This window comes from Saccharomycopsis crataegensis (genome assembly GCF_037102585.1).
Source record: "Saccharomycopsis crataegensis DNA, jcf7180000000084, whole genome shotgun sequence".
Taxonomy (NCBI): Eukaryota; Fungi; Ascomycota; class Saccharomycetes; order Ascoideales; family Saccharomycopsidaceae; genus Saccharomycopsis; species Saccharomycopsis crataegensis.
In genome coordinates, this window is record NW_027043829.1 from 89,530 (window position 1) to 116,615 (window position 27,086).

The window sequence follows — 27,086 nt, forward strand, 5'->3', positions numbered from 1 at the left end:
AAATAAATAACAGCAATAACAATACTAAAAGTTGAAATTTACTCTGTTTATAAGAAGACCCAAAGGTCCATGGAAGATTAATAAGGGTTTCTAAGCACGCTAAAATACCATGTCCTCCTCTTCCACATCCCATCTTCCGTCGCCAGACTCGTCGTCAGTAGACTCGTTCTTCCAAACCCTTAACAACTCAGATGACTCGTCACTGGCTTCCTCAACAGCATCATTGGGTAAGCTAGACAAACAACCATCAAATCAACACCAGCAGCTGCTCTTGCTACCCCCTAATCAACAACAACCCTTCTCGATGCAGCCGCCCGGTCATCTGCAATCATCTATCACAAAACACAATCGAAAAAGATCAAACTCGAAATCTCGACGCCAACTAAACACATTGCCCCCATCGTCTCCCTCTTCATTTCAGAATAATACTACCGCCACTACTGCGAAATCTGCAAAAATCGATCGCTCACAGCTACAATACACTGTTGTACTAACATCACTCAATGGAACGTTTGAAAAAAAATCCTTGGTCATTCCATACCACCCAGATGTCCTCAAACTCGGTAGGCCGGCTGGTACCAAAATCCAGCCAACATCAACTAATGGTTATTTTGATTCAAGAGTGTTATCGCGAAATCATGCCCAGTTATTTGCTGATATAAATACCGGAAAAATATACCTTAAAGATTTGGGCTCTTCTAATGGTACCTTTGTCAATGACGAAAAAATCGCCTCTGATAAGGATGCTCAACCAACAGAAATTAAGAAAGGAGATGTGATAGATTTGGGGTTTGATATTGAAAGTCATCAAAATCACCGGAAAATAAGTGCCAAAGTAGAAAACATTCTCATTCGTGCCCTTACCAGTAGTTCGATGGTAGCGAACATCGTGAATAATGATGATAATTCTAATGACGCTAGCAGTATTCATTTATTTGAAATCGAAGATGATGTCAAAAATTCAATATTAAGTAACTCTTTTGATTGCGCGTTATTTGGTGACATTTTGCCGGGTTTTGAGGATAATTTGCTCAACATCAAAAACGATTCGATGACTGGGTTGTCAATTAATTCAAATCTAACAACATCTTCCAATTTGGACTTCCAAATCAAAACATTGATCAACGAAATTTATTTGATGAAAAATTCGATCCTCAAGTCTAAAACAATTGAGGTATTCCTTAAAAAATACATCAAAAATTTGAAAAAAATCGAGATTGAGAAAAATGAAGCGAATAGGAACAAAGTGAAGGATTACGAACAACAATTGGTGAAAACTTATGAGAAGGATTTCACTGAGAAAAAAATGGAATTTGATAAGAAGTTTTTTAAATTAAGTGAAATCAATAAATCGATCAAATCTGAAAACGAAAAACTTGTTCTGGTGATCACCGAGCTTAATGAAAAGGCCTCCAATTTTGAAAAATTTTTGAAGGAAGAAAAGGCTAAGGTTGTTGAAATAACCGCGGAAAATGATAGTTTCAAAAATCAAATTGAAACACAGTCTCATGAGCTCAATGATTATAAAATAAGAATTACTGATCTTGAAGCAAAATTACAAGAACATAACAAGAAATCATATAGAGAAAAGAGCATTCGAACAGACCCAATAAAGAGATACCCTAAACATAGTAACACAGGAAGTTTGAATGATAATGACAGTGACTCCTCTACGCTTAATGATGATGATATCAATTTGCAGAGATTGTCAAAAGTGCTTAACGCTCGCAATGGGGCTGATAATTACCCATCCAACCTCAAAAATACAATTGCCACTGGGGAGGGATCTGATAAAGAGGTAGATGGTGATGCTAAAGAAACATTACAGATTGAGGAAACCAAGACAAACATTCCTTCTAGTAGCAGTGATGAGGATTTAAACGAGAATATGAGAGATGATAGAAGCAACATTATTACGGATGATTCGATTTCTGAAACAAGTGAACCTGAGGAACTTCAACATTATGACGAAAACGATGAAAGCCCTTTCCCATCGCCCAGGGCGGCAACTAATGATTATGTGTCAATTGGCGATCGATTAATGGGGAGTGGCAACGCAGTTGAACCCCATGAAATTGACGGTCGCACTGCTGATGATAAGGGCGTTGTATCACAAATAGATACCAATAACAATATTACAAAGTATGATGATCATGAACAAAATCGCCTTGCTGAGAACTTTGAGAAATTGAGATCTGAAAACGATGAAATTAAAGGCTTGCTTCAATCCAAGGACGAAAAGATCCAATTCCTTAAAGCTCAGCTCGCGGAAATGACAATGAATGAATCATCTAAGCTCCAAAGAAAACAGCTACAATCACGTCAAGAGCACCCCGTATCTCTGTGGGTCCTCGACCGTCGTGATGAACCTTTAATGCTTTCACGGTCCGCATCAAATATTTCTATCAATTCGGCATGCTCCTCATCGGCTACAGGGGTGAGCCTTGCCCCATCACAATCACCATTGTTTGGAATATTTGGGCCCCTGTTCCCACTCCGATCACGTAATGGGTTGGCACTGGGTAGTGCGGGATCTGCTATTGATCTTGAAGATTCTTTGATGGACATTGATGTAGAAGATGATCAGCATCTTCGTCAGTCGATGAACCACTCTCCTAGCGTGAGTAGTTTGAGCACAGGGAGTGCCAAATTGCTTAAGACTGAGACTGCCAAGCAAAGTATTGTCACGGCAGTGGGGATTGTATTTATAGGATTGATGGTATCGAGGTTTTCCAGCGGAGCTGTTTAACCTAGGCTTGTTATTTGTAATTTCTTAGCTTCCTACGGATATGTTCGTTAGCGATACTTTTTATTTTTATTTTTTGTACAATAACGATAATAATCTAGATATACTTTTATGGATAGAGCCTTTTTTATTAAATTTTCTTTACTATTAACTTGACGAGGTTGCAGTGCATTGTAGAGATAGGAAAGTTAGTCATTATATGACCTTGACTCACTGCGTCTTTTGCCCAAGAAAATGAGTCAAACAAACGGACAAAAAAAAAAAAGAGTGCATAAATTATGGCGAAACTCTGTACCCATAGCAAACATCGAGGGTACACGGCTGGACATAGAGCAACACCACACTGTTGTCTGTAGCACCCGACGGGATTTAATGTCACATAATCACGAATAAACCCATAGATATATTTGATAATTGTCGTGAAATGGCACTTAAAACTACGGGAATTGCACAAACAGTCGTCAAAGTTCATGTTAACCACTGCATGACATAAGAACGCACCTCTATTACTTGGGACAACCAGGGGGGTCCCCGGCCGAGAAAATTTTTTTTTTTTTCATTTATACAAAATAAAAATTTTTCGACCTCATCTCTTCGCTTCAACCCTTTTTCTTTTCTTTTTCTTTCTCTCTCTCTCTCTCTCTCCAAAAAAAAACCTTCCACCCAACGACTCCTATAACCGCTGGAAGAGAGGATCAGAGCAAAAGAGAATCTTCAATTTATTTCTTTATATTTAGACACCATGCCAGTAGCCAATCCAGTTTGTTCACCTTTGAAGGAATCTGACCCTCTTATGGTTCTTCAATTAAGGGATGACCAAGGTCTCACCGTCTCTGGTTACTCATTCGGGGCCCAAAAGTCCATGAGCGGTGAGTTGGTCTTCCAGACAGGGATGGTGGGTTATGTTGAATCTCTCACTGACCCTTCCTATGAAGGTCAGATCTTAGTTATTACCTACCCAATCGTTGGTAACTACGGTGTTCCAGATGAATCTGTCATGGACGAATTGTTACAAGATATTCCAAAATACTTCGAGTCTAGCCGTGTTCACATCTCCGGTTTGGTTGTTGCCAGTTACACCGAACAATTCTCCCACTACTTGGCCAAATCTTCCCTCGGTGCTTGGTTGCAAAGACAAGGTGTTCCTGCTATCTACGGTGTTGACACCAGACAATTGACTAAGCATCTTAGAGACAAGGGTTCTACTTTGGGTAGACTTTGTTTACAAAACGACATTTCTCAAAAATTCAGCTTGAAGTCCTCCTTCTTCAATGAATGGGAAACCAAGTTCACTGTCCCTGAATGGGTCGACCCAAATTTGAAGAATTTGGTCGCCAAAGTTTCTCTTAAGGAACCAAAACTTTATAAACCAGCCCCAGAAACCGCCATCAAGAAGGCCAACGGTAAAACCGTCAGAATTCTTGCTATTGATGTTGGGATGAAATATAACCAAATCAGATGTTTTGTCACCAGAGGTGTTGAATTGATGATTGTTCCATGGGATTATGACTTCCTTAAAGAAGAATACGACGGTCTTTTCATCTCTAACGGTCCAGGTGATCCATCTATCTTGACTAATGTTGTTGATAACTTGCGTACTGCTTTGGAACAAGCTAAAACCCCAATTTTCGGTATCTGTCTTGGTCATCAATTGATTGCTAGAGCTGCCGGTGCCTCCACCATCAAATTGAAATTCGGTAACAGAGGTCAAAACATTCCAGCTACTTCTACCATTTCTGGAAGATGTTACATTACCTCCCAAAACCACGGTTATGCTGTTGATGCTAACACTTTACAAAACAACTGGAAGGAATTGTTTGTTAACGCTAACGATGGTTCTAACGAAGGTATTTACAACACTGACTTGCCATTCTTCTCGGTTCAATTCCACCCTGAATCTACCCCAGGTCCAAAAGATACTGAATTCCTTTTTGACACTTTTATTCAATCTGTCGTTAAGTTCCAAGAAACTAAGAAATTGGAACCAGTTCAATTCCCAGGTGGTTTGATTGCTGATAACAGAGCTGCTCACCCAGCTGTCAAGGTCAAAAAGGTCTTGGTCTTGGGTTCCGGTGGTTTGTCCATTGGTCAAGCTGGTGAATTCGATTACTCTGGTTCTCAAGCTATCAAGGCTTTGAAGGAAGAAGGTATCTACACCGTCTTGATTAACCCTAATATTGCTACCATTCAAACTTCCCAAGGCTTGGCCGACAAGGTCTACTTCTTGCCAGTCAATGCTGAATTTGTTAGAAAGGTTATCAAGTTGGAACAACCTGACGGTATCTACTGTACCTTCGGTGGTCAAACAGCTCTTTCTGTCGGTATTGAATTGAAGGATGAATTCGAATCTTTGGGAGTTAAGGTTCTTGGTACTCAAATTGAAACTGTTATCACCACTGAAGACAGAGAATTGTTTGCCAACGCCATGGAAGAAATTGGAGAAAAATGTGCCAAGTCTCACGCCACTTCTAACATTCCAGATTCTATTGTCGCTGCTCAAGACATTGGTTTCCCAGTCATTGTTCGTGCTGCATTCGCCCTTGGTGGCTTAGGTTCTGGTTTTGCTGAAAACGAAGAACAATTGGTTGAATTGTGTAACAAGGCCTTTGCTACTTCCCCACAAGTTCTTATTGAACGTTCCATGAAGGGCTGGAAGGAAATTGAATATGAAGTTGTTAGAGATGCTTTCGATAACTGTATTACCGTCTGTAATATGGAAAACTTTGATCCTTTGGGTATTCACACTGGTGATTCTATTGTTGTTGCCCCATCCCAAACTTTGAGTGACGATGACTACAACATGTTGAGAACTACCGCTACCAATGTTATCAGACACTTGGGTGTTGTTGGTGAATGTAACATTCAATATGCTTTGAACCCATTCTCCAAGGAATACTGTATCATTGAAGTCAATGCCAGATTGTCCAGATCTTCTGCCTTAGCCTCTAAGGCCACTGGTTACCCATTGGCTTATACTGCTGCTAAGTTGGGTTTGAATATCCCATTGAATGAAGTTACCAATGAAGTCACCAAATCTACCTGTTCTTGTTTCGAACCATCATTGGATTACATTGTTACCAAGATTCCAAGATGGGATTTGAAGAAGTTTACCAGAGTTTCTACTGCTTTGTCTTCCTCCATGAAGTCTGTTGGTGAAGTTATGGCTATTGGTAGAACTTTTGAAGAATGTATTCAAAAGGCTATCAGAGAAACCGATTACCAAAACTTGGGTTTCAACGCTACTAATGCTTTGATGTCTATCGACAATGAATTGCAAACTCCAAGTGACCAAAGATTGTTTGCTGTTGCTAATGCTTTGTCTACTGGTTACTCTGTTGACAAGATTTGGGAAATGACCAAGATTGACAAGTGGTTCTTGAACAAGTTGGCTAAATTGATCCAAGTTGGTGAAGAAATTTCTGCCTACAGTGGTAAGGATTTCCCAGTTGAATTGTTGTTGAATGCTAAACAATTAGGTTTCGACGATAGACAAATCGCCAAATTCTTGAACTCTAGTGAAAACGCTATCAGAGATGTTAGAGTTGAAAACGGTATTTTCCCAGCTATCAAGCAAATTGATACCGTTGCTGCTGAATTCCCATCCAGTACTAACTACTTGTACTTGACTTACAATGCTAGCGCCCATGATGCTGACTTTGAAGGTACTAACTCTGGTTCCATTATTGTTTTGGGTTCTGGTGTTTACAGAATTGGTTCTTCTGTTGAATTTGATTATTGTTCTGTTACTACTGTCAGAACCTTGCGTAAACAAGGTATGAAGACTATCATCATCAACTACAACCCAGAAACCGTCTCTACCGATTTTGATGAATCTGACTCTTTGTTCTTTGAAAACATCAACAACGAAACTGTTTTGGATATCTACCACTTGACCAACTCTGGTGGTGTTGTTGTCTCTATGGGTGGTCAAACTTCTAACAATATTGCTTTGAACTTGTACAGACAAAATGTCAAGGTCCTCGGTACTTCTCCAGAAATGATTGATGGTGCTGAAAATAGATACAAGTTCTCCAGAATGTTGGACTCCATTGGTATTGATCAACCAGCTTGGAAGGAATTGACCTCTATTGATGAAGCTCAAGATTTTGCCAAGAAGGTTTCTTACCCAGTTTTAGTTAGACCTTCTTATGTGTTGTCTGGTGCTGCCATGAACGTTTGTTACAGTGACGAAGATTTGAAGAAGTACCTTAACGAAGCCGTTGCTGTTTCCAGAGACTATCCTGTTGTTATCACCAAGTTTATTCAAGACTCTAAGGAAATTGAAATGGATGCCGTTTCCAGAGATGGTAAATTGGTTATGCACGTTGTTTCTGAACACGTTGAAAACGCTGGTGTTCACTCTGGTGATGCTACTTTGGTTGTTCCACCACAAGACTTGTCTAAGCACACTGTTTCCAAGATTGTCTATGCTACTGCTAAGATTGCTGAAGCTTTGAACATCACTGGTCCATTGAACATTCAATTTATTGCTAAGGATGAGGACATCAAGGTTATTGAATGTAACGTTAGAGCTTCCAGATCTTTCCCATTTGTTTCCAAGATTGTTGGTACTGATTTGATTGAATTGGCCACCAAGGCTATTGTTGGTATCCCATTCAAGGCTTATCCAAACAAGAAACTTCCAGAACAATACGTTGGTGTGAAGGTTCCTCAATTCTCTTTTGCCAGATTGTTGGGTGCTGATCCTGTTTTGGGTGTTGAAATGGCCTCTACTGGTGAAGTTGCTGCCATTGGTAAGGACAAGTACGATGCTTACTTGAAGGCTTACATGGCTAGTGGTTTGGCTCTTCCAAAGAAGAACATTTTGCTTTCTATTGGTTCTTACAAGGAAAAACAAGAATTGCTTCCTGCTATCAAGACTATTGTCAAGATGGGTTACAACTTGTACGGTACTAGTGGTACCTTCAACTTTTACCAAGAACATGGTGTTCCAATTCAATTCTTGGAAGTTATGGACAAGGAAGATGAAAGTGACCACAGTTTGAACAACTACTTGGCCAACAACTTGATTGATTTGTACATTAACGTTCCATCTAACAACAAGGTTAGAAGACCAGCCACTTATGTTTCTAAGGGTTATGTTTCTAGAAGAATGGCTATTGATTATTCTATTCCATTGGTCACCAACAACAAGGTTGCTAAGATGTTGATTAATGCTATTGCTAAGTATCCAAACGATTTGCCAGTTGGTGAAATCGATACTTTGAGATCTTTCCCAGAAATCTCTACTGCTGCCGATGATGAGTGGGAACAAGACGTCAGCACCTCTCCAGCTGCTAGAAGATTCTCTTTCAACAAACCTGCTCCTATCGCTAGTAAGGATATGTTTGAACAATCTTTTGAAAAGGTTGAACAAGCTATTGATGAATCTGACCTTGTTTCTCAACCATTGCCAAAGGAAATCAAGATTGCTGGTCCATTGGAACAATATATCAGAGACAGCAACCCATTCTTGAAGAAATCAGTTGCCTCTGTCAAGCAATTCAGCCGTTCTGACTTGCACACTTTGTTCACTGTTGCTGCTGAAATGAGATTGGCTGTTCAAAGAGAAGGCTCTATTGACTTGTTGAAGGGTCGTCTTTTGACCACCATGTTCTACGAACCATCCACTAGAACTTCCACCTCATTCAATGCTGCTATGCAAAGACTCGGTGGTAGAGTTGTTGAAGTCAAGGCTGGTTCTTCTTCTGTTAAGAAGGGTGAATCTTTGAAGGATACTATTATGACTTTGAGCTCTTACTCTGATGCTATTGTTTTGAGACACCCAGAAGCTTCATCTATTAACACTGCTACCAAGTTCTCTCAAGTTCCTGTTATCAATGCCGGTAATGGTTCTGAAGAACACCCAACCCAAGCTTTCTTGGACTTGTTCACCATTCGTGAAGAATTGGGTAGTGTTAATGGTATCACTGTTACTTTTGTTGGTGATTTGAAGTATGGTAGAACTGTTCATTCTTTGGTTGCCTTGTTGAAGCACTACCAAGTAAAGATCAATTTGGTTTGTCCAGATGAATTGCAATTGCCAGAAGACATTAGATCCAGTATCATTACCAGAAACCAATTGGGTAGCGAATCTGAAAAATTGACCAAGGAAATCATTGCTGATTCTGACGTTTTGTACGTTACTAGAGTTCAACAAGAAAGATTCACCTCCCAAGAAGAATATGAACGTCTTAAGAACAGTTATGTTGTTGACAACAAGGTCTTGAGTCATGCTAAGCAACATATGTGTGTGATGCACCCATTGCCACGCGTTAATGAGATTAAGGAAGAAGTTGACTTTGACCACAGAGCTGCTTACTTTAGACAAATGAGATATGGCTTGTTCGTTCGTATGGCTTTGTTGGCTCTTGTTATTGGTGTTGACTACTGGTAATTGGATAGACTAGTTTGCTAAATTAATTGTGCCCCTTTTCATACAGTTAATTTGTTTTCTCTTCATTTGTCTTTTTTCCTAGATCACTCAAACTTTTTTTTTTTTTTTGATTTACATTTTGTTTACATCGTTTGATTTTGTCTTTACTTAAATTTTTGTTTTATATATATAAATAGTATTTACGATAGTATCAATACTTGATTAATGATTTTATTGTTTGATTTGGTAATGTTTTTTTATGGTTTTTGGAGGATAAGTTATTTGATTTTTTTTAATGGTTAATGTTATTTTATGGTTGGGTTTATTTTGCGTGTACAGCGTGTGTAATGTGTTTAGTGTGTGTATTTTATGCGTTGCCCGGACGTTTGGGGGGATTTTTGTACCATTTGTTCAAAACGGGTCTGATACAGAAATTTGAAGATCAAACATCCACTGATTTCACCTTTTTTGGAGTGGAATAACACACCGAGAGAGAAATACCCCCCGATTCACCATCATGTCAAAAGATGACTCTGGAGATCTCAAGAAGTCCAATGACTCGCTTGAAAAACAACTATCCAAAGCGAAAAAAGAGCTTGACAGATACCGTTCTGAAGCTGAGAAATTGAGCGTCAAGTATACTGCTCTTACCAATGATTTCAACGAGATGTCACAGAAATATACCACTTCCCAACGTCTTAGAGTTACCACAGAAACAGAAGTCTCGGGGCTCAGGAAAGAAATCGATGATTTATCCTCCGCTTTATTTTCTCAGGCCAATGATATGGTGAGTACGGCCAGAAGAAGTGAGAATGATTATAAGGTCAAGAACAAACAGCTACAAAACAAGATTGAGGAAAAAGATCTCATGATCGAAACTTATCAACAACAGCTAGAGCAACTAAAAGAAATTTTAGCAAGCTTAGAAGACAAAAAGCCTAGTTCTAGCTCGACGACGGTAAATGAAAAAGACAGCACCACGGTATCAGATGATACCACAGATAACGGAAACTCTAATGAAGAAAGAAAAGCTGATGAAAAATCAACTCTTTCAAATTTATTATACACTCCTCCAGTTCAATGCTTACGCTATGATTTAGAATTGTTTGGTAATTTCGTGAATTTTGCTAAAAACCGGATCTCTAAACCTGGCGAGGATGATTCAGGACACTCAGCAGATTTTAAAGATACAAGGTTCTATAAAAGAATCCTTCATGATGATATTCAACCGACCTTGAAATTGGATATTGCACCAGGAGTTTCATTCTTACAAAAGCGTTCGCTTATGAGTGCTATTGTTAATGGGAGAGTAACAATTGAACCAATCGCCTCAGTCAATGAATCGTTCAAGAGGAACTCGGCAATAATATCCAACGCATCTTCAAAACCAGTGGCCACTCCAGATCCATGCTCGATATGTGGTGAATCCCGAAACGACTCTTTGCAGCACGCCAGACTTTATATGTTGAAGATTTATTCTTCTAAGAATCAAAAGGCCAAGGGCAAGAATGGAAACGGTTCTTTGAGCTCCAATCCTAGCAGTACTAACATCAGTGATCTTAATGACTCAACTTCATCTTTATCGATTAACGAGAACACTAGTGCAGAGTTCACTTACACTTTCCCACTTTGTGCTTATTGTGTTTTCCGCATCAGAAGCACATGTGAGCTTTACGCATTTTTAAGACTGGTACAAGCTGGAGTTTGGAAGTTTGATACAGAAGTAAATCAAAAGAAAGCTTGGATTGAATGTACCAGAATCCGGCTCAAGATGTTTTGGAGTAGATTGGGGATTTGGGATACCGATGCCAAGATTGTTGATAACAAGATTTTCAGTGCTGAGCAGGTAATTGGAGACTATAGTCTGGCGTCCATCTCTCAACATGGCTCTTCTGGTTTTGCATTTCAAGAAAAAAAGACGAGTACTGAGATCAAAAGACAAAGTTATGCTAGTACCATTGGCTCTTATGTCGAGAAGTTTACAAGCTCGGTTTCCCCTGTTTCTACTCCACAAAAAGAGGTTGTTCCTAGCTTATCACCTATTATTATGGAAGACGCCCTGGTAAAGACTGACTCCAATGTTTTGGATGTTGTGGAAGAAACAAAAGAGGGTGATGGTGAGGTGCAAGGTGAAGAAGCATCAGAAGTGGTTCAGGCTAAAAACGATGTTGAGGCTGAGGAAGCCGTTAATGAGTAATTATGGGCTTCTATATTTAAGCATTGACCAATTATTGTTAATGTTGAATTCATTGATTTATTGATTTTTATTTTTTTGAAAGTTTACAAGAAATGTACCATTATGACCTTATATATTATTTGTTTTTTTTTTGTTATTTATTTTATTTCAGAATATCGTTCTATTTCATTTCTTATTTTATATCTGTATGAAGTAAATTGTTGAAATACTTTTGTAAAGAGGAAGTCTTTGGACCATGAGTTGCAAGTACATTCGGTATATAATTCTAATACATGGCTGGCATATCCAAACTTGGTGGTAGGACATTATAATTCATGGTTAGAATCGCGTCCTTTTAGAGAGAATCATAATGTAACAGGATATAATTATAGACCATCTCATGTAACTTAATAAAAGTATTTTTGCCATTGACACGGCATCCATGATGGTTTCGGGGACCCCTAAGGTATCGATGAACCCAACCCGTGGATCTTTCACGGGGGGATCACTGGTTTATCTTCTGAACACCTGGGATGAGGTCTTGACCATATACATACAATAGGGGTAACTTAAAACATATTTGAACACATTATTGTTTCTAATGGCCTGTCTGGTCTAATTATTGCCACAAGTGAAGAAGCCTCCTCCGACCATTTTTATATTGCGAAGACCAAAGTACTTCCCGGGTTTTGACACTCCTTCATAATAACGGTTTTTTTTTTTTTGTTGTTATTATTTTTTGGTCTTGTGGGAGAATATTTTGTGAAATGAGCTGGATTTTAATGAAAGATGACATACGACATTTTGTTGATTCCATATTATCATAGGGTGTTCTTTGGTCGTACGCTAAATTGTGCAATCTCCGAGAATCTGCCGAATCAGGAAATATCCCGCCTCCGAAGCTAAGTACTTTGTTGATCCCAAATATATAAATGCACCCACCCCCGCCCACCATTTACAAAAGAAAACCTTCGATAATATATTTCTTACCCTATATCGAATAATACTGATATCGAATAATACTGTATCGGTTCTCGGTTGTATCACAGCATAGTCATTCTCAGAATCCGGGCAGATCTAACTTTTCACTTAGCCTGAAACAAAAAAAAAAAACGGAAACTCCAGAAATAACTTCCCGAGGCTTAAATACAAAACCCCAATGAAATTGAAAATATTGGTCATTGGTGGATCTTATGCTGGTATTGGAGCAATTAAGACTTTGCTCAAGCTCACGAGCACTACCCAGGCTACTTCTCTGAATAATGGCGTTTCAAAAATTCCGCCGGTTGGTGACCACAAGTTTGAGATCACCATGATCGAACCAAAAGCCGGTTTCATAAACATTATGTCCATTCCAAAAATGGTGGTTGATAAGGATTTCTCATCTAACACATTTGTGGATATCAAGAATTTTGGGATTGCTTGGGACGAGGTATTATTATCGGATAATTCTGGTTTCCAGGTTTTGGATACTTCGAAGAAATTTCACACCGGCCTTGAGGGAGAAACTATTATCAAGAACCCAAATGTCAAAGTGAAATTTATCCAAGGCTATGTCACCAACCTACAGTCTAACAGTGTGAGCTACTCGAGAAATAAGCTCATCAAGAAGGATACCCCACAAGAGTTCATTACTCCAGTAGACGGCCCGAAGCTCGCCGCTTTCGATTTCGATTATTGTATTCTTGCCAGTGGTCGTGGTAGAGCTTGGCCATTAGACCCGGTTGCTTCAAATAGGGAAGAACTCACTGTCGAGATGGATCAATTCAGTACCAAGATCACCAATGCCGATGATATTACTGTCGTTGGTGGTGGTGCTGTGGGTGTTGAAGTTGCCGGCGAAATTAAAGCCTCTCATCCGTCCAAAAACGTTACTTTGATTCATCCTCATCCAAATGTCCCTCCTGAACCAACGCTTTCTAACTCCTATAAGAGCTCTTTAATGGAAAAAATTAAGGAAGTGGGGATTAATTTGAGGTTGAACACCCGTATCAGGGACGAAGTTATCAAGAATAATAAGACAATATTGACCACTACTAATGGTGACGAGATCACCACAGATTTAAACATATGGTGTAACTATCACAAGAATAATATCAAGTATTTGGAAAATGATTTGTTCAAGGACTCTCTTAACCAAGATGAAATCACAGTTTCTGACTTTCTCCAAGTCAAAACCCCTAATCAAACATTTGAACATATCTTTGCTGCTGGCGACCTACCTAAGCTTGGGATCATTAAGAAAGCTGGTGGGGCAATGCGTTTGGCATCAATATCGGCTGCCAACTTATTAGCCATTGCTTATGGTGTTGAACCACTGAAAGTTCCTCTTAAAAATTGGCCAAATAAGATGGCCATTACTATTGGTTCTAAACATCTGGTACAGTCTTTGGGGAATCAAGTTATCATTGACAACCCGAAGGTACTTAAGAATGTGGAGGATTATAAGAACACAAAGTGTGCTTCTAATTTGGGGTTTGAAACTGACCAATTTTCTAATAAGTAAACATAGGTTTTCATTTTTATAGGTAGAGTACAAATGTATTTTGATTATTATTATGATATGGGAATTATTATGATTTTTATTTTAAATTTGTATTTTTTTTTTTTTTTTTTTTTACATTGCATCGATGATGTGATCACAGGAAAGCATTATAACAGATAACGAAACGGTCAGGTCGGAAGCATTGTTGTACTTTAATGATGAAACACCAAGACATAAAAGCCACAACTCTGGAGCTCATACAGAACTACAAACGCAATTGTTTTAAAGGAATTACATTACTTTTTTTAACCTCAGTGAGCCTCCAGGAGTGGTGCTACAAATTATTGATAACAAATCAAAGGATGATATCATAAGTCTTTTGTGCACCAGGACTGCTGGCGTTGCTGATAGTTTTTGTAAAGTTTGAAGGTGCTTGGGCAAAAAAAAAAAAAAATGATGTTTTTAAGATAATCATATTCTTCGGATGACTTCTGACCAATGGTATATCTATAGGTGATTGTAAAATAGCAGCAAGGAACATATTCAATTTAAAATCACACTCATGACATACCTTTCGCAGTGAGCATTAAATCGGACGCGGGCCAATCAGGATGTTATTAATTGGGTCTAGTGACATCAATCTTTTGGATATATGAAGTAATGCTATAGCGAGAGATAATATCAAATGAAATAATAATATTCTCTGTTCTGAAATCGAAGCAAGAAAGAAGACATTCAAAATTCAACACACGTCTTTGAGAAATTGAGACGATTGATTGATTGATTGATGGATCCAGCAACTGGTAACTTTTTTTCGTTTCCTTTTTTGGTATGTCCTCATAAAGGGGGTGTCAATCACCCGAAGAAACAGGGGCCTGTTGTCGAACGTCCTCTGTTTCGTTTGGATATGTTGCCTTAATTTCTTTCTGTTCGTAACTTATTAGTAGTTTTATTTTTCAATATACATTTAATTTAGTTTCTTTTGAACCGTAAGGTACCGGTAGGCTTTGATTTCTGATGGAGGACAGTTGGGCTGAGATTACAAATTCCATATAAGAGAATAATTCAGACAGATGATGAATTAATTCCTACTTCATGTTTGTGTTTTCTGAGGATTGTTTCATTTGCCTATTACCACCAGGCATAATTCTTGTTTCCTATATATATATATATATATAAATAGGGAGATTGGTAGCAGCATATCGATGCATACATATGCGACAGGAACATGTCAATCAAACAATCAATCCCATCGTACTTTATTTAGTTCAGGAACGGAATCCCTGTCGTCGTGAGTGATTTACCGCCCTGAATCTAATTTTAATTTTGAAATTCTTCTGGGATGACAATTGAGCGCGTATTGGCTACGATAATCTGAAAGGTGAAGAAAATCAGTTGGTCTCCCTGATGATACTCTATTGATGTCGGAAAGATAATAAAAAATGTTTGGATGAAAAATAAATAAATAAATAAATAAATAAATAAATAGTCTTGGTATTGGAAAAATCGTAAAATGTGGCGGCACAATGTTTGAAGCTTAATGAATGTAAGCTTAATGAATATAATATAAGGCAAAATAACTAGGAGATAAATGTAGTAGATGAGGTAATATCGTGAACTTTCTATTGGATTTCTATTGGTGATGAACTAAAGAGAAAAAGTGAATCTAATGATAAGGTTAATGGAGTTGTTTTTTTGGAGAATGTAATTTTTTCTATTGTAGAGAATGTCTCTCAATTCTGTATTGGTTGGGATTGGTACATCTTTATAATCATTGGATCATTTTCAAATACCGGAGAGTTGTCTAGCGCATCGTCTGAGTTGTTTTGGTGTCTGAATGGCGAGAACACGCTATCAACACTCAGGCCATCAGAAATGGATGATTCTGTAGATTTGTGAAGTTGATCGTTATAACTTAAGCAGAATGGATTATCGGAAACTTGACCTTGAGCATGTAAAAGGAGATGAAAAGTAGGATTGAACTCTGTAGCCGAGACTGGGTTATTGATGGAAGAAGCTCTTGTGTATTTTTTGACATTGAGCTTTGTATGAAGAGATGGTAATTTTTTGAGAACTGAAGATGTATTTGGTAATGTTTGGAAAGAATACGGGATAACATCTTCATTAGCAAAGACTGGAGAAACCGCTTCCATTGCTCTTCTGGATGAGGCCATTGACCTGGAACGATTTCTGCTAAGAATTTTCTTGGATGCCATTCTGATCTTTCTAAGCTTGTGACGATATGGGTGATTCTGGCTGTGAGTCCCGGGGCTAAACACATAGCTTCGTGGGTTGGATTTTGCGATAATTTCATTTGTAAAACGATTGAAGAGTCTCAAGAGCACAAAGCAAACGACTAACGAAAATGCAACGGAAGCCAAAATGATCACTATATTCATTGGTATTTCGGCGACTTCAGATTTTGGCTGTTGATCTGCTGGATATTCGCCGGTTGTTGAAGCAAAGAGATAGTCGAAAATACCAAGGCCTTTTTCCTCGACAGGTATAAATTTCCCTTCGTCATTATGAATAACGACAAGAGAGTCTAAACCAGTGTCGTAATAGAAGTGCTCTCTAATCACCACTGAGTCGGCTTCTGGAGAAAAAATTGTCATGACTGGATTGTTAACATGTAAACACAGCAACAGCAACAAAAAAGAAGGATCTTAATTTTGCAGCCACAGAAAGTCCTACTCCCTTCCATGTGTCTATATTTATATGAAAAACCGAAATTCACGAATAAGACATGTCTTAGGGTGTCTTGATTGGTGTTACCGTTTCCCAGCCATTAGCCACCGCGAAGGAAGGGGTGCAACACCTCTGGAAACCTCCGGACTAGGGTGTTGTCAGATAATAATTGGATGGCACATCATAAATCCGTCATGAACTTATTATTGGATATATATACGCTGTTTCCACGGAAGGAGTGGCTTTTGTATTGTTTCAATCATTTGTTTATTTTTTAAAGTTTCATGTTTGGCGTCGATCGCCAATATAATTGAAGATCGGTGTAATCCTGGTATGCTTAGAGAAATGCGCCCATGTCGTTGGTATATCGTGTGGAGATTTTTTGTTACTATTGCAGTGGCGATATATCAAATATGGGGGGGTAGATTTATATTATATATCAATATTGTGACCAAAGCAAATCAAATTTCATAGATATATATATATATAAGTCAAAATTATATATATTATCCACTGGTTACAAACTATGAACATCTTCAATTGCATCTGCCAGGGAGATGGTGGCCTTTTAGAGTACAGTGATAAAGCAGTGCTTCATCAGGGTATTCTTGAATCATTACTTTCTCGATACCAAGATACTTTGCCATCTCCTTTAATCTTTAGAGTAACTAATGTATCCAATGGGAAACATGGGTTCGTCGGGGTCAAAGAATTCACAGCTGAGCCCGGAAGTGTATTTTTGCCCCTGGTTGTTCAGGAAAAGATCAAGTTAGAAGGAACCAATGGTGAAGTTACGATTGAATTAGTGGAAACTGTACCCAAAGGTGAGTCCTTAACTCTCAAATCTATGAATCCTGCAATCACTGAAAACATTGTCAACTTGAAGTTTTTCCTCGAGGCGAACCTTTCCATTACCTACACCACATTGACCGAAGGTGACGTTCTCACTATCAAGAATTCCCTTAATGATGGCGAAGTTTTTGAGTTCTTAATCTCCAAAACGGTTCCTGCAAAGACTATTTGTGTTATTAATACTGATCTTGCGTTTGACTTAGAGCCTATAGATAATAATGATGCGCAAGAAATGATGGAATACAAGAAAAAGGTATTAGATAACGTTCAACGGAGAAAGAGGCTTCAGAATGATTCAACGGTGGATTTACAGCAAAATGTTTCAAAATTGAAGGTGAATAATATCAAATTAAATGGAAACGAGAATACATCAAAAACAATAGCTTTCAAAAATGATGAAATAAACAAAATCTATTTAGAGGATGCTGCGCTGCCATTTAATATAAATTTCTCAATCAAGTCTTCAGGTGCTGATGAAACTGATCTCAATAAATTCGACTCACTAATATCAAATGATCAATTCATAGCTAGTGATCAATTCATTTGGTCGACTATAAATACCCTGTACATGAATGAATCAAGAATGCTTACAATTAGGAGTGATGATATCCACTTAACAAACAAGGATTCCTTATTTTTTATCGGGAATTTGTGGGAAGAATCGGCATCGGTTTACGAAATCGAAATATCAACTGAAAAAATCGACTCAAAAATAAAGGAACAAGTTACAGGCACATTGATGACAGATGAGGTATTATGTCCTAATTGTGGGAAAAAATTGAAGAAACAGAATCTGTTCCTTCATGAAAACTTTTGTCTTCGAAATAATGTGAAATGTTCTAAAGGTTGCGGTCAAATCTTTCTCAAAAAAATTCCACACACCCACTGGCATTGTGAAAAGTGTCTGGTATTCGGTAATGAACTAACTTCCTTGACAAAACATGATAAGTTCAATCATCAGCCATTTCATGGCTTCAATTCTTTAGTTAATTATGCCAACTATAAAGCCACGATTTGGGAAAACAAGCTACACGAGTGCAAGTTTTGTCATTTGATAATCCCAAAGGGAAAGTCCGATCCTGAAGATTTAATATTGAATCTATCTCATCACGAAAATACTGTGTGTGGTTCTAAGACTACTGAATGTTATAAATGTGGGAAGATTGTCAAGTGCAAAGAATTGGAATCACATTTGCGGATTCACGATTTGAATAGGCTATCCAGAAATAAGAATTCTGATTACATCCAATGCTTGAACAGTAATTGTATCAATATTATAAAGAACCTTGACTTCACCAAAATCAAAGACAAGCTCGGGCTCTGTGATCAATGCTACAGTCATCTTTATTCAGCGGTGTACGATCCTGATTACAAGAAATTAATATCAAGAATTGAAAGGAGGTACATGATTCAATTGACTCGTGGATGCGGACACTCATATTGCAAAAACAAAAATTGTTTGAGTTCCGGTCTATATGTGAAAGTGTCAGTCAAGGACACATTCAATCACGTTAAGAATAGTTTAATGACAGTTGTTCCGAATTTGCAAGTAGGAGAGACTTTTCAAAAAAAGGCAGGAACCGAATATTCATTTTGCGTTAGCGAGCTGCTCACAAAGCGCAAATTATTGGTGGATCATTACTATCAGCATGAATCACTAGATAATGGCGCCCATGTTAAAGATAAATATCGATACCATTGGATATGCTTGGCGTTCACCGAACTTAGTGCGAATGAGCAAGATTTTGATAGAGTAGATCAATGGCTTAAGGACCATGCTGTTACAGTTGAAGAGGAATCGGGATAATTTCATGGCCAATAAGGCTTCCGGCCATGATTATTATTATTCAATATAAAATATATATTTCAAAAATGGCTATAGAATTTTTAAACTATAAAATATATAATATGTGGGATGTAATAATATGAGATATTTGCTGTTTCAATCGAAAGGATCAAGTACTAGGATTAGTACAGTTCAAAAAAAAAAAGGAAAAACTACAGCTGTAAGACGCTAAAAATAACCCTGGGTGGCAAGGTAAAAAAAAAAAAAAAAAAAAGCATGAGCTAAATGTCGGGTATTGATTGTTGTTGGGCATTCTTGTAGTGGGAGGAGGGGCGTTGGTGGTAATTTTCCCATTCTTGACTCTGAAGTTTTCGATTCTAACGGTGTTTCAGTTTCACGTTTTGAGGTTTGCCCACGAAATTTGACTTGAGCCTGCATTATTACCACCCGGCTGCGGATCAGCTCCAAAACATTATAAAAATGTCATGAATCTCCTGTCATATCCGCAGTTGGACCATGAAAGGTCCCATCTCACTAATATAGGATAATAGAATATTTCACAAAAAAAGAACAAAAAATTTGAATCATTAAAAATGGGTTACGGTGATTACGACAACAACAATAATAACAGTTATGGTAACAATGACTCTTATGGTAGAGGCAATTCCTATAACAGCAACAATAATAGCAGCTACGGTAATAACGACTCTTATGGCAATAATGACTCTTATGGAAGAAGCGATTCTTATAACAACAATAACAACAGCTCTTATGGTGGAGACAGCTACGGTCAGCAGCAGTCATATAGTAACCAACAACAAAATTCATCTTCTTCCTCCCATGGCTCTCACGGTATGTTGAAAGCCGGTTTGGCAGCTGCTGGAGGACTTGTTGCTGGTGCTTTCGCCATGCACGAATTCGATGATCACAAAAATAGCATTGATAATGCTGTCGATTCGGTTGGTGATTCCATTAATAATGTTGGAAACCACATCAGAAACAACTTCAATGACGCTACCGATGGTGTTAAGAATGATTTTGGTAACGCTACTAATGACGTTCAAAACTTTGGTAATGATGTTCAGCAAGGTTTCGATAATATGGGTGACAACATTCAAGATAACGTTGGTAACAGAGTCCAAAACTTTGGTAACAACGTCTCACAATGGGGCAATGATATGCAAAATAACTAGATACAGTTCATAACAATTACATTTATTAATTTTGATTATACAGTGCAAGGGGGTATCTTACCAATTCCCGAGTAAGGAAATTTTGTTGTAGAAGCACTAGCATTCAATCCATCTATTATAATTATTTGCTTATAACTCTTTTTGTGATTTCTTCAATAAAGCTTTGTAGGCTCACATCGTCGGTCAAAATCACAGACCCACCGCCTCCTTGTAAGTTCTGGTTATTATAAGAGTTCGAGGGATTTAATTTAGAATACAAGAATCTTGACTGAGAACCACCTTCATCACAATCAATATATCTTGGTAATGGGAACCTTTCGATCAAAATACTTGTGACTTCCTTTTTTGGCAACTGTAGGAAGTTCTTAAAATGTTCATATTCAGGTTGATCCTGATACCCATGATTCTTCCAGTTAGAAATGATTTCACCGTGATAAATTAATACCTCAAAGTAGCTATCTAACAACAAGATTCTGGTAGGTTTAATAGATACAGAGTCTAATAATACTGGCTCAATAATAGTCTCCTCTGGATTATTTGAGTCTTGCTCGTACGAAAGTAGAACTGGTTGGATGATAATCAATGAGTTGTTGACATCCTCGTGGTTCAAAGTGTGGTTATAATATGCTGATTCATCAGGTGAATAATTGAAAAGACGAAGCAAAAATGATCGGCGCAAATTATATACAAACTGTGGGAACATGCTGAAATTGCTATTGATTTCCAACTTATTCGCAGCACCACTATTGACAGTGGCAAATGTTTTCATGAGATTGACCAAGGCTGTATCAAGCTGCTCTCTAACTTTAGCTGGCTCTTGTACTTCTTTAAAGATTTTAAATGACACTTCACGAACCAAAGCTATAATTGCTGCTTCTTGATCAAAGGAATTAACAAACAATTCTTTGCTGGTATTAAAATTGTAGATTGGTCTAGAGATGGTGGTAACCCTTAGTCTAAAATTCCCGTCTGGATGTTGATAATAACATAAGAACTGGATAAAAGTGGATTCGTTACCTTGCTGTTGAGCATTATTCAAATTTTTATTCATTTCGAAGTAGATGGCATAAGTTGAATTTGTCAAAATTTTTGGTAGTTTCCAGGAGCTTGTTCCTCCTATTCCCACAACCTTATCACTCACATCATTACTTTCTGTCTTGTTCAATGAAACTGCGTGACCAATTAAGCCATTAATTTTCAAATTCTTTGAAGTCTTGACCTCCAACGACCCATTCAACCCATAGGTTGTATTATTATTATTATTTGATTCATGGTCCTCCTCATCATCATCAAAATTCAAAGTTTGGTTCTGCAAAAATTTAATAAACGAATTTTTGAAGATAGATGTTCCGAATGAGTCTGAGAAAATTATAGACCCTCCGGATTTATCACTAAGGGAAGCCATTTCAAACAAGCCAACTTGATCAAGTGATCCAATAAAGAAGTTTGTGATATAGCCATGCTTTGAAGCTCTTTTTGCCAAATCATCGTAAAATATTCTACTGGAAACCTGGTAATTTTTATTCCCGTTTTGGATATCCTTATGGGATCTCAAATGATCTTTCAATTGATCTGAAGTGATTTTCCCAAATTTCCCGTAATTGCATGGGCCTGATAAAAATGCTAAAATTTCCACCCCAGTTTTAGGGAAGCATAGTTCTAATAAATTGAAGGCAAAGGACAAGCACGACCCGGTGGACCTCAATTTTCTTTGTTTAGTAGAAGAATATTTGAATGAATCTTGTAGCAAATTATCCAAGATTAATTGAATTTGGAATTCACAATGTTGTAATGGCTGGAAAAATTTTGAGCCTATGTGTTGTTTATTTTCGCCTAATTTAGGTGATCTCAAATCACTAGATAATAATCCCAACTTATCTCTCACTTCACGAAGAGCATATAACTTCTCTCCGTTAAAACTGTGGCATGTTATACTGTTTGTATTGTTACTTGTCAACTCATAAATGTTGACATGTTTGCCAAAAGTCATTAAACAGATTAATGAATTTTCTGGTAAGATGCCCAAACTTGCCAAAATGGAATCCTTTAATGATGCCAAATTTTCATAGTCAGTGGCCAAGTCTATAATTATCAAATAAATTGGCGGGAATTTAACTAATTTTGGTAAACTGTATTCAACAGTGGTATTTTCCATAATCATTTTCAATTTTTCAGGGTCTTGGATTAATGATTCCGGCAACGGGTTTCTTGATAACGTTAAAGGGCAGGTCCATGTTCTTGAATTATAATCAACATGACAAAATGGGTTTAACACAGTTCCTGATGGTTTATTTGCCATCACTGGATTATCTTCGATTACCACCAACTCTTCCTTCTCTTTTAAAGGAGTGTATAAACATGACAACGGTACTGCCATATTCTGTGCATCAAGACTGGAGGTCGGAAAAGAATTCCAAGGTAATCTTACACCATCAACATCCTCAATTGATTCGAAGTCTATAATCGGTTGCAGCATTTTTTCTTTGTGCTCATATGCCTACTATTTCAAATTAATCAACAAAGAGGTACTTCTCAGAGGTGAGTTGGTGATTTTGTGGTTGGGAGTTTCACCAGCTTTTTTTTTTTTTTTTGTTTGGTGTCTTGTCTGTACGGGGCTTCTAATGCCATACCCATGGGTGTTGCAACATACATGTTTAAACAGCCATGCCATCCAAGAATGCACCAAATGCCATCACACTGGTTTGTGTCGTATGTTTTCGCATCTATCAAAAAAATTTTAGGCTATACTGAGAATAATAAATTGAGAAAACCCTTTTTCAAATATGCAAAGGTCATCCATACTCGCATAAGTCAGCACTAGAAGATGTGGCTTCTACATAAAAATCGATCAATATAATTGAAGCTATCATTTTCAGGAGGGAAAAAAAAAACATTCATTATTCCATGGAGGGTGTATATAAAAAAATACATATATGAAGAGACACCTATGTTTGAAAAAAATCAACGGGCAACTCAAATTCTTTGGTTTTCTTTATTGAAACAGGCAAGGGCAATCCAAAGGCCAAATAATTATCACCATCTTCACCAGCTGCCAATAATTTTCTTTGAGTAATATCATTATAATTTATTTTTGGTTTTCCCTTCCTTAGCCGCTTATTAATTGAATCGCTATTTTTTTCTTCCTCTTGTGAAATATTTATCTTTGTTTCATGAATTTCATCATATGGTTTATAATACATTCTTTTACCTTTAGTTGACTTAAAAAAGCTCTTGAATGACCTGCTAATAATTTTGCGTTCTTTCAATTCATCAACATAATTCAGCTCAAATAATGGGGCGTCAGTGTCAACGTAGGAACTTGGAATTACTATTTTTTGTTCGCCAAGAACATTTTTTCCGTGATGATATACATCATTATCATCAAAAGTTGTTTGAGTATCTGTTAATATAGGACTTGTTGATAATGACTTTTTCTTGTACTTGTTTGACTCTTCGGTATTGAAAAATTTTGCCCCAAATTTTGGATCGAACACAACTTTTGTATTGGCACTCGTATTGAAAATAAATTTCTTTGTGTTAGGAGATGTTGTAATATTAAAATCTCCTTGGCACTCAGTATCTTCTTCATGCATCATATCATAATGTTTAATATATTTCTTTTGGGATTGCTTCCGGTGCTTCAATTTCAATTCTTCAACAGTTAGACTATCATCAGGATCAGAGTATTCATATTCATCTTCGGGATCAGAAATACAAATGTCCAAATAATCAAAGTTTTCAAACTTATTGTGCAATAAATGAGATTTTGAATGAGATTTCTTTCTCCGTGAATTAGCAGCGCTATTATCGGAGGTACTCGAATCTTTCGCTTTTATTAGCTCTTGATGTTCTCTAGCTCTAATAAATGATAGGTATTCGTTCTTGTTGCTCCAATAACCTTCGAAAAATTTTAGAGGCTTATAAGTTTCATATAAGGTCAAGAGAGTAATTTTCGATAAATATTCAAGAATCCGACCAAATTCTTGAAACCTTGAAATGTTTTCTCCCAAAAGATCATCATTTCTAGTAGAATTAGGGTCATTATTAGTTGTGATTTTTTCCAAACTCGACATTACACCTGGATTAATAAATGTCAGTTCTTGTAAAAACCGGATTATTAATTTATCCTTCGTCGTTAGCTGAATTGGATAGGATGTGGTAGTTAAGTCAATTTCATCAAGAATTCTGTCCATAGAAAGAGTCAAATTACCCTTGACGCTATTAGAAGTTGTTCCATTATTAGTGTTCACCAAAAGTTTTTCAAAATTAGTGTAGCTGTTGAAAATGGCCGTGCTTCTCCCTTGGAGACGTTCTTTTTCCTCATCATTCAATGAATAATCGTCAAGTTTAAAATTCAAACCAGAATTACTTCTCATATTTCCTGATTCTAATTGTTCTTTGTAACCTTTGTCACTCAAAAGTAAATTTTTGAAATCTTCCCTATATGTTGGGTTTTTCTGTAGCAAGTATCTTAAGCTGTTATATTGATTCTTTTCTGTGACTTCGTTAGTTTTTTTACTTGAAATATCTTCAGGATCAAAGAAATTGTCTAAAAGATGTGGAAGTTTGGAATAATTTGGTGATTCGCCATCATGAAGCTTGAAGTAGTAAAGGTTGATATAAGATATGATGAACGATGAGTTGCTGGAGAATTCGACATTATTCAAAGTAGTTGATGAGCACGGATTCTGTAAAAATTCTATTAGTTTGCAAACATAAGAATTCATAAGCGCCTTGGAGTCAACATTCAATAAATCAATCAATCTTCTCAAATTCACTCTGAGACTATTGACATCATCTAAAAATTTGGTTTTATCAATAATTGCAAAACTCTTTTCTGTTCTAACTTTCGACTTATGGTATCTCGAATATACATTATCATTCAATGGATCATTAGCATCAACAGAATCTTTAAGGATACTGCTTCTCAGATTATTGTCACTTGGGATTTTTTTCAATTTTCTTCGTAGCTTGATTTTATGAGGTTTGACAATTGTGGTACCTCTTTTTGTGGTAACAGTTTGTGTGGTATCTGATTCATGATAATTGGTTATTTTTAGATTTTTCTTCTCCGATAATAGTTGATAATCAATATCCTGGGATTGGCTATTATTGATTCCGGACGGCCCACCAGTGATATTAATGGAATATTTAGCAAAGTTAAACAATTCTGTTTTACCGCCATGTTTGTACTCATCATCATCTGATATTGCAATTTTCAGCTCATTCAACAATTCAAGATGCGAAAGGTTGTCAAATATCAATCTTTTATCAAAATTAAACATATAATCATCGCGGCGCTTTGATGTTTCATCTTTGAAAGTAGAAACCAAAGACTTATCAATCTTCTTTAGTGAATCGCTATTATTGTCGGTTGAATCCACTGAAATATTTACAAGCGATGATCTCAAAGTTCTTTCGGGAACTATTCGTGACGTTGTTGATTCAATAGCGGGTTTTCCTTCTCTGTTATGGGATTCGACCAGTCTCTGAGACTTCGGCCGCCCAGTCATAGTTTTGATGGATGGTTGGTATCCACTTTGGTGCAAGCTGCGAATTTCAATAATTGGGCCCTCAGTGCTTTTTTTTCATCTTTTAGTAACGCGTTGTGACATTTTTTTGCCTGTGTTTTTTCAGTCTCGGGGTGCGAAAATTCGGAGGAGAGTTTGGAAGTCGCTTTGATGTAAGACATATATCAATTAGCGAAACAGTAGCTCTTTTGAAATTTGTATTTCAGATTAATACTAGAAGTTTCAACTTAAGGAGCTGTTATATCGGAGCTATTGATGCATTTATTCACTTAGAATTTCCCATCAGCTTTTTGAGAAATGCAGTAATAAAATCCGTCCTCCTCATAGCTATTCTTGACAATATCAAAAACCTGATGTTGCATTGCCTTTAATTCAGTGCAATTTACAATGAGCCTTGTAAATAATTATTCGGAAGATTATTTCATGAATCCGGGTCTAGTGTAGGAGGCATACGGGACATATTGCATTGAAAGCTTCTTTGCATGCTTAATTCCGAAAGTCATCAACCATAAAATACTGTAAACTATTGATAGCAGGATCTTATGAAGTTTTTTATATTTTCCTATACTATTAATTTATTTTGATCATTATTCAAGGAATGAGACACGCATACTAAATATCTTAATATGTTAATAATGTATTTGAATAATCTCAAAAATTGATCTTATTTTAGTACTAAAATAACAGCTATACATCTTCATTTCATTAAATATTCCAATAACATACAATCTAAGATAAATATTGATATCTGATTTAAAAATGATACTTTTTAATGGCTTCATAAGTTATACAATAGAAACATGAAAGAAACTGAAGTTAAGGACAAAAATTTTTGACTTCTACTTTTTACAAGAGATCAGCAAAGAAATCAATGAATTGTATATTAACGGATCACAGAAGCTCTAAATAACTTGCAAGTCGGGCTTATGAGGCGGTCTGTAAAAATAGTTATTAATAATAAAAACTTGCAATTTACTCCTCTATAATATTCCTTTTGCAAAGATTAGTCACATCACCGGTAAGAAACTTGTTAATCGCTCCATGTGATTTAGATATAAGGACAAAGAACTGTTCCTCTATCTTGTTCAAAAACAAGTGCAATTTCCATTTCTTACAAATTGTGATCATATGAATCGAAACTATTAATAACTGAGTCAGTAAAATCAAAATAAAGATAATAGGTGACGATAAAACTTTTTTGTTATAATGTATACCAATGGGGCGGTAACATGAGAAGCCTGACATAATATCAA

At 37.0% G+C, this 27,086-nt stretch overlaps 10 protein-coding genes across 10 annotated transcripts; 6 read left to right on the forward strand and 4 right to left on the reverse strand. All coding sequences in view use genetic code 12, as the record gives it.

Annotated features, from left to right (window-relative positions):
* Window positions 1-109: 109 nt before the first annotated feature.
* On the forward strand, window positions 110-2,749 carry DASC09_030600 (Far10 protein; the record flags this gene model as incomplete). The annotated part of the gene is made up of 1 exon (XM_064996659.1): window positions 110-2,749. The coding sequence occupies one exon, from the start codon at window positions 110-112 to the stop codon at window positions 2,747-2,749; it is 2,640 nt and encodes an 879-aa protein (XP_064852731.1).
* Window positions 2,750-3,488: 739 nt separating this feature from the next.
* URA2 (bifunctional carbamoylphosphate synthetase/aspartate transcarbamylase) lies at window positions 3,489-9,143 on the forward strand (the record flags this gene model as incomplete). The annotated part of the gene is made up of 1 exon (XM_064996660.1): window positions 3,489-9,143. The coding sequence occupies one exon, from the start codon at window positions 3,489-3,491 to the stop codon at window positions 9,141-9,143; it is 5,655 nt and encodes a 1,884-aa protein (XP_064852732.1).
* Window positions 9,144-9,639: 496 nt separating this feature from the next.
* On the forward strand, window positions 9,640-11,319 carry DASC09_030620 (uncharacterized protein; the record flags this gene model as incomplete). Its single annotated transcript, XM_064996661.1, has 1 exon — window positions 9,640-11,319. One exon carries the CDS (start codon window positions 9,640-9,642, stop codon window positions 11,317-11,319), a length of 1,680 nt encoding a protein of 559 aa, XP_064852733.1.
* A 1,138-nt stretch (window positions 11,320-12,457) lies between these two features.
* Window positions 12,458-13,804, forward strand: DASC09_030630 (uncharacterized protein; the record flags this gene model as incomplete). Its single annotated transcript, XM_064996662.1, has 1 exon — window positions 12,458-13,804. One exon carries the CDS (start codon window positions 12,458-12,460, stop codon window positions 13,802-13,804), a length of 1,347 nt encoding a protein of 448 aa, XP_064852734.1.
* Window positions 13,805-15,516: 1,712 nt separating this feature from the next.
* DASC09_030640 (uncharacterized protein) lies at window positions 15,517-16,398 on the reverse strand (the record flags this gene model as incomplete). The annotated part of the gene is made up of 1 exon (XM_064996663.1): window positions 15,517-16,398. The coding sequence occupies one exon, from the start codon at window positions 16,396-16,398 to the stop codon at window positions 15,517-15,519; it is 882 nt and encodes a 293-aa protein (XP_064852735.1).
* A 599-nt stretch (window positions 16,399-16,997) lies between these two features.
* Window positions 16,998-19,130, forward strand: DASC09_030650 (uncharacterized protein; the record flags this gene model as incomplete). The annotated part of the gene is made up of 1 exon (XM_064996664.1): window positions 16,998-19,130. The coding sequence occupies one exon, from the start codon at window positions 16,998-17,000 to the stop codon at window positions 19,128-19,130; it is 2,133 nt and encodes a 710-aa protein (XP_064852736.1).
* A 572-nt stretch (window positions 19,131-19,702) lies between these two features.
* DASC09_030660 (uncharacterized protein) lies at window positions 19,703-20,302 on the forward strand (the record flags this gene model as incomplete). The annotated part of the gene is made up of 1 exon (XM_064996665.1): window positions 19,703-20,302. The coding sequence occupies one exon, from the start codon at window positions 19,703-19,705 to the stop codon at window positions 20,300-20,302; it is 600 nt and encodes a 199-aa protein (XP_064852737.1).
* A 121-nt stretch (window positions 20,303-20,423) lies between these two features.
* Window positions 20,424-22,778, reverse strand: DASC09_030670 (GTPase-activating protein; the record flags this gene model as incomplete). The annotated part of the gene is made up of 1 exon (XM_064996666.1): window positions 20,424-22,778. The coding sequence occupies one exon, from the start codon at window positions 22,776-22,778 to the stop codon at window positions 20,424-20,426; it is 2,355 nt and encodes a 784-aa protein (XP_064852738.1).
* A 469-nt stretch (window positions 22,779-23,247) lies between these two features.
* Window positions 23,248-25,815, reverse strand: DASC09_030680 (uncharacterized protein; the record flags this gene model as incomplete). The annotated part of the gene is made up of 1 exon (XM_064996667.1): window positions 23,248-25,815. One exon carries the CDS (start codon window positions 25,813-25,815, stop codon window positions 23,248-23,250), a length of 2,568 nt encoding a protein of 855 aa, XP_064852739.1.
* Window positions 25,816-26,249: 434 nt separating this feature from the next.
* Window positions 26,250-26,615, reverse strand: DASC09_030690 (uncharacterized protein; the record flags this gene model as incomplete). The annotated part of the gene is made up of 2 exons (XM_064996668.1): window positions 26,250-26,400; window positions 26,560-26,615. 2 exons carry the CDS (start codon window positions 26,613-26,615, stop codon window positions 26,250-26,252), a joined length of 207 nt encoding a protein of 68 aa, XP_064852740.1.
* Window positions 26,616-27,086: the final 471 nt, after the last annotated feature.